This window comes from Gobio gobio (assembly GCF_949357685.1).
Source record: "Gobio gobio genome assembly, chromosome: 10".
NCBI classification, from domain to species: domain Eukaryota; kingdom Metazoa; phylum Chordata; class Actinopteri; order Cypriniformes; family Gobionidae; genus Gobio; species Gobio gobio.
This window is the reverse complement of record NC_137116.1, coordinates 57568905-57574904: the sequence shown is the minus strand read 5'-3', so window position 1 is coordinate 57574904 and position 6000 is coordinate 57568905. Positions and strand designations below refer to the sequence as shown.

Here is a 6000-nt window from a genome sequence, read left to right as displayed (position 1 = left end):
TGAAAGCAGAGTGTCTGAGTTCTTGCAGTGGTTGATGGGATATGTTTCTAAAGTGTTGCCAGGTTGCGAAGCAAAGAAGCACTTTGGTGTTTTCCGGCTTCTGCTACATGCACGTAACTCGTCTCTGGTCAAAGAAAGCATCAGTAAGAGCCAATGGCGGCTCATGGCCTACAGTGAACTGCAGGAGCCCGACTGTGAAGCGCTGGCATATGTCGTGAGTTGTATGGGAGAGATGAAGGACATGAACCTATATAGCGCAAAACTAACAGACCAGCAGACAGAGAAACTTATGCCAGCGTTAAGGCTGTCGAAAAGCATTGGGTGAGTCTGATGTTTTTACATTGCATTACTAGATGCTCTTATAACTTTTATTGTTTTAATCACTCCGGAACAACCTCTGGAATCTAGTTTTTAGACTAACAAAGAAGTGTTCAGTTCTGAAACTTACAGGATATTATAGTATGATGACCTCATATACACTCACCTAAAGGATTATTAGGAACACATACTAATACTGTGTTTGACCCGCTTTCGCCTTCAGAACTGCCTTAATTCTACGTGGCATTGATTCAACAAGGTGCTGAAAGCATTCTTTAGAAATGTTGGCCATATTGATAGGAGAGCATCTTGCAGTTGATGGAGATTTGTGGGATGCACATCCAGGGCACGAAGCTCCCGTTCCACCACATCCCAAAGATGCTCTATTGGGTTGAGATCTGGTGACTGTGGGGCCATTTTAGTCCAGTGAACTCATTGTCATGTTCAAGAAACCAATTTGAAATGATTGGAGCTTTGTGACGGTGCATTATCCTGCTGGAAGTAGCCATCAGAGGATGGGGACATGGTGCTCATAAAGGGATGGACATGGGCAGAAACAATGCTCAGGTAGGCCGTGGCATTTAAACCATGCCCAATTGGCACTAAGGGGCCTAAAGTGTGCCAAGAAAACATCCCCCACACCATTACACCACCACCACCAGCCTGCACAGTGGGAACAAGGCATGATGGATCCATGTTCTCATTCTGTTTACGCCAAATTCTGACTCTACCATCTGAATGCCTCAACAGAAATCCAGACTCATCAGACCAGGCAACATTTTTCCAGTCTTCAACTGTACAATTTCGGTGAGCTGGTGCAAATTGTCGCCTCTTTTTCCTATTTGTAGTGGAGATGAGTGGTACCCGGTGGGGTCTTCTGCTGTTGTAGCCCATCCGCCTCAAGGTTGTGTGTGTTGTGGCTTCACAAATGCTTTGCTGCAGACCTCGGTTGTAACGAGTGGTTATTTCAGTCAAAGTTGCTCTTCTATCAGCTTGAATCAGTCGGCCCATGACCTCTGACCTCTAGCATCAACAAGGCATTTTCTCCCACAGGACTGCCGCATACTGGATGCTTTTCCCTTTTCACACCATTCTTTGTAAACCCTAGAAATGGTTGTGTGTGAAAATCCCAGTAACTGAGCAGATTGTGAAATACTCAGACCGGCCCGTCTGGCATCAACAACCATGCCACGCTCAACATTGCTTAAATCTCCTTTCTTTCCCATTCCGACATTCAGTGTGGAGTTCAGGAGATTGTCTTGACCAGGACCACACCCCTAAATGCATTGAAGACACTGACATGTGATTGGTTGATTAGATAATTGCATTAATGAGAAATTGAACAGGTGTTCCTAATAATCCTTTAGGTGAGTGTAGGTCAAAAGCTTTGATTTCTCAATTCATGACCCCTTTAAAAGAACAGCATTTATTTGAATTAGAAAGCTTTTTTAACATTATACATGTTTTACTATTCACTCTTCAGTGTCACATGATCCTTCAGAAATCATTCTAATATGATGATTTTATGCTCAAGAAACATTTATGATTATTAGTTTCTTATTTAAAAAACATCTTTCTGACATCGTTTTGTCAATTAAAGTCCAATGTGTCATTTATCCTTTCAGTCTGAGCCAGAGTTATCTCAACTTCGCCGCCATGACCCACCTGGCAACAGCGCTGGCCGAGGGCCGGACAACCACGCTGGATTTGTCCTACTCCACATTGGAAACAAAATCATTCAAAACCCTCTGCCATGCACTCACACATTCCCCGCTGGAGTCGCTCTTGTAAGATCATTTTTAAATGAACACGCCGACTTTTTGGGACTTTTGTTTATTCACTGTATCCCCCAGAATTTGATAAGTCCATACATACCATTCTCATCTCCGTGCCATAACTCTGTCTGACACACCCACCGCTAGCCTAGCTTAGCACAAAGACTGGAGGTAAATGGCTCCAGCTAGCCTACTGCTCAATAAGGGACAAAACAACGCCAACATTTTCCTATTTACATGTTGTGATGTGTGTAGTTACATCGTGTACTAAGACCGACGGAAAATTAAAAGTTGTGATTTTCTAGGCCGATATGTCTAGGAACTATTCTCTCATTCCTGTGTAATGATCAAGAGCTTTGAGCCGTCTCATGAGGCACAATATTACACAGCGCCTGAAAATAGTCCCCAGCGCTCTCTGTGCAAGCAGATTGACACGTTGTTTAGCGGACCCTGTCCGAATGATGGCCAGATTTTACTGATGTTTCATGGAGTTTATTGAAACCGTTTGATCTCCAAAAAATCACCCCCTAAGAGCTGAACAAATAAAGCAAAGAAGTGCGCATTAACACCTCGTACATGAACTCTCTCTCATAGCATTATCATTAACATACAGCGAAATACACAAAAATACACATTACAAATGACAGTAAACAAGCACATAAACACCTTATGCCTTTTCGGGGGGTTTACTTTAAATCTGCCTAACCACTCCGATGAACATCCGTCAAAATAAAAGTCCCTACTTATTAAGACAGATGCAGATCTTAAACCTATTTAAACACACAGAAATGTCAAAAATGTATACAAAAAACAAATTATAAGATAAATCACAATGAAGTCTGTTACACGTTGGTTATGTTGACGGAAGTTAGCCTATTTTCAGGCGCTGTGTAATATTGTGCCTCATGGTACGGCTCAAAGTTCCTTGATCATTACACAGGAATGAAAGAATAGTTCCTGCCATATCAGTCTAGAAAATCACAACTTGACCCTAGCGGATCAAGGCCTTATTGACCTCAGCAGTGCACTGGAGAACTGCATACTACAGGAGATCAAGTACACTCTTCATACTACACCACATGTTTGGAAGCAGAAGTATAGAAATGAAAACAGTTAAACAGCTGTTTGGTTTATTCTGCAGTATGAAAGAGTGCTCGCTGACAGCGGCGTCCATGTCTGCACTGTCTTCAGCTCTGAACAATGGTTTCTCAGAGCTGAGGATGCTAGACCTGAGCGGGAACTCACTGATGGATGATGGGATGGAGATGATCTTACAAGCGATACGGAAACGCCGCCTAAACACATTGAGGTAAAGCATTTATACATAATATGTGTTTAGGTGAACAACACACTTGTCGAAACACCTATAAATAGCAAATATCTTTGTCTTTACATATACAGGTGCTGGTCATATAATTAGAATATCATCAAAAAGTTTATTTATTTCACTAATTCCATTCAAAAAGTGAAACTTGTATATGATATTCATTCATTACACACAGACTGATATATTTAAAACGTTTATTTCTTTTAAATTTGATGATTATAACAGACAAATAAGGAAAATCCCAAATTCAGTATCTCAGAAAATTAGAATATTGTGAAAAGGTTCAATATTGAAGAGACCTGGTGCCACACTCTAATCAGCAAATTAACTCAAAACACCTGCAAATGCCTTTAAATGGTCTCTCAGTCTAGTTCTGAAGGCCACACAATCATGGGGAAGAAGCTGACCTGACACCTGTCCAAAAGACCACCATTGACACCTTGCAGATGGAGGAAAAGACACAAAAGGTCATTGCAAAAAAGACTGGCTCTTCACAGGGCTCTGTGTCCAAGCACATTAATAGAGAGGCGAAGGGAAGGAAAAGATGTGGTAGAAAAAAGTGTACAAGCAATAGGGATAACCACACCCTGGAGAGGATTGTGAAACAAAACCCATTCAAAAATGTGGGGGAGATTCACAAAGAGTGGACTGGAGCTGGAGTCAGTGCTTCAAGAACCACTACACACAGACGCATACAAGACAGCTGTCGCATTCCTTGTGTCAATAGACAGCGTCAGAAGCGTCTCGTCTGGGCTAAAGACAAAGTTATGTTCTCTGATGAAAGTAAATTTTGCATTTCCTTTGGAAATCAGGGTCCCAGAGTCTGGAGGAAGAGATGAGAGGCACACAATCCACGTTGCTTGAGCTCCAGTGTAAAGTTTCTACAGTCAGTGATGGTTTGGGGTGCCATGTCATGCGCTGGTGTTGGTCCACTGTGTTTTCTGAGGTCAGAGGTCAACGCAGATGTATACCAGGAAGTTTTAGAGCACTTCATGCGTCCTGCTGCTGACCAACTTTATGGAGATGCAGATTTCATTTTCCAACAGGACTGGGACCAGCACACAGTGCCAAAGCAACCAGTGCCTGGTTTAAGGACCATGGTGTCCCTGTTCCTGATTGGCCAGCAAACTCACCTGACCTTAACCCCATGAAAAATCTATGGGATATTGTGAAGAGGAAGATGCGATATGCCAGACCCACCAATGCAGAAGAGCTGAAGGCCACTATCAGAGAAAACTCATTACACCTGAGCAGAGCCTCAGTCTGATCTCCTCACGCCTCAGTCTGATCTCCTCACGCCTCAGACTGATCTCCTCATGCCTCAGTCTGATCTCCTCATGCCTCAGTCTGATCTCCTCACGCCTCAGTCTGATCTCCTCACGCCTCAGACTGATCTCCTCATGCCTCAGTCTGATCTCCTCACGCCTCAGTTAGATCTACTCATGCCTCAGTCTGATCTCCTCACGCCTCAGTCTGATCTCCTCACGCCTCAGTCTGATCTCCTCACGCCTCAGTCTGATCTCCTCATGCCTCAGTCTGATCTCCTCACGCCTCAGTCTGATCTCCTCACGCCTCAGACTGATCTCCTCATGCCTCAGTCTGATCTCCTCATGCCTCAGTACGATCTCCTCACGCCTCAGACTGATCTCCTCATGCCTCAGTCTGATCTCCTCACGCCTCAGTCTGATCTCCTCACGCCTCAGACTGATCTCCTCATGCCTCAGTCTGATCTCCTCATGCCTCAGTCTGATCTCCTCACGCCTCAGACTGATCTCCTCATGCCTCAGTCTGATCTCCTCATGCCTCAGTCTGATCTCCTCATGCCTCAGTCTGATCTCCTCATGCCTCAGACTGATCTCCTCATGCCTCAGTCTGATCTCCTCATGCCTCAGTCTGATCTCCTCATGCCTCAGACTGATCTCCTCATGCCTCAGTCTGATCTCCTCATGCCTCAGTCTGATCTCCTCATGCCTCAGACTGATCTCCTCACGCCTCAGTCTGATCTCCTCACGCCTCAGACTGATCTCCTCATGCCTCAGTCTGATCTCCTCATGCCTCAGACTGATCTCCTCATGCCTCAGTCTGATCTCCTCAAGCCTCAGTCTGATCTCCTCATGCCTCAGTCTGATCTCCTCAAGCCTCAGTCTGATCTCCTCATGCCTCAGTCTGATCTCCTCATGCCTCCTCATGCCTCAGTCTGATCTCCTCATGCCTCAGTCTGATCTCCTCATGCCTCAGACTGATCTCCTCACGCCTCAGACTGATCTCCTCATGCCTCAGTCTGATCTCCTCATGCCTCAGTCTGATCTCCTCACGCCTCAGACTGATCTCCTCATGCCTCAGACTGATCTCCTCATGCCTCAGCCTGATCTCCTCATGCCTCAGTCTGATCTCCTCACGCCTCAGACTGATCTCCTCATGCCTCAGTCTGATCTCCTCATGCCTCAGTCTGATCTCCTCATGCCTCAGTCTGATCTCCTCATGCCTCAGACTGATCTCCTCATGCCTCAGTCTGATCTCCTCATGCCTCAGTCTGATCTCCTCATGCCTCAGACTGATCTCCTCACGCCTCAGTCTGAT

The 6000-nt window shown here is 45.0% G+C and overlaps 1 protein-coding gene across 1 annotated transcript in view; it reads left to right on the top strand.

Moving 5' to 3' along the window:
• LOC307132522 (NACHT, LRR and PYD domains-containing protein 3-like) overlaps positions 1-6000 on the top strand; it is a 42401-nt gene that overhangs the window by 15505 nt on the left and 20896 nt on the right. The window contains exons 2-4 of the mRNA XM_079826909.1: positions 1-321; positions 1944-2105; positions 3235-3402. The exon at positions 1-321 is cut by the window's left edge and continues 1228 nt beyond it. Coding sequence (XP_079683035.1) covers positions 1-321; positions 1944-2105; positions 3235-3402 — 651 coding nt within the window. The remainder of the gene's footprint in view (positions 322-1943; positions 2106-3234; positions 3403-6000) is intronic.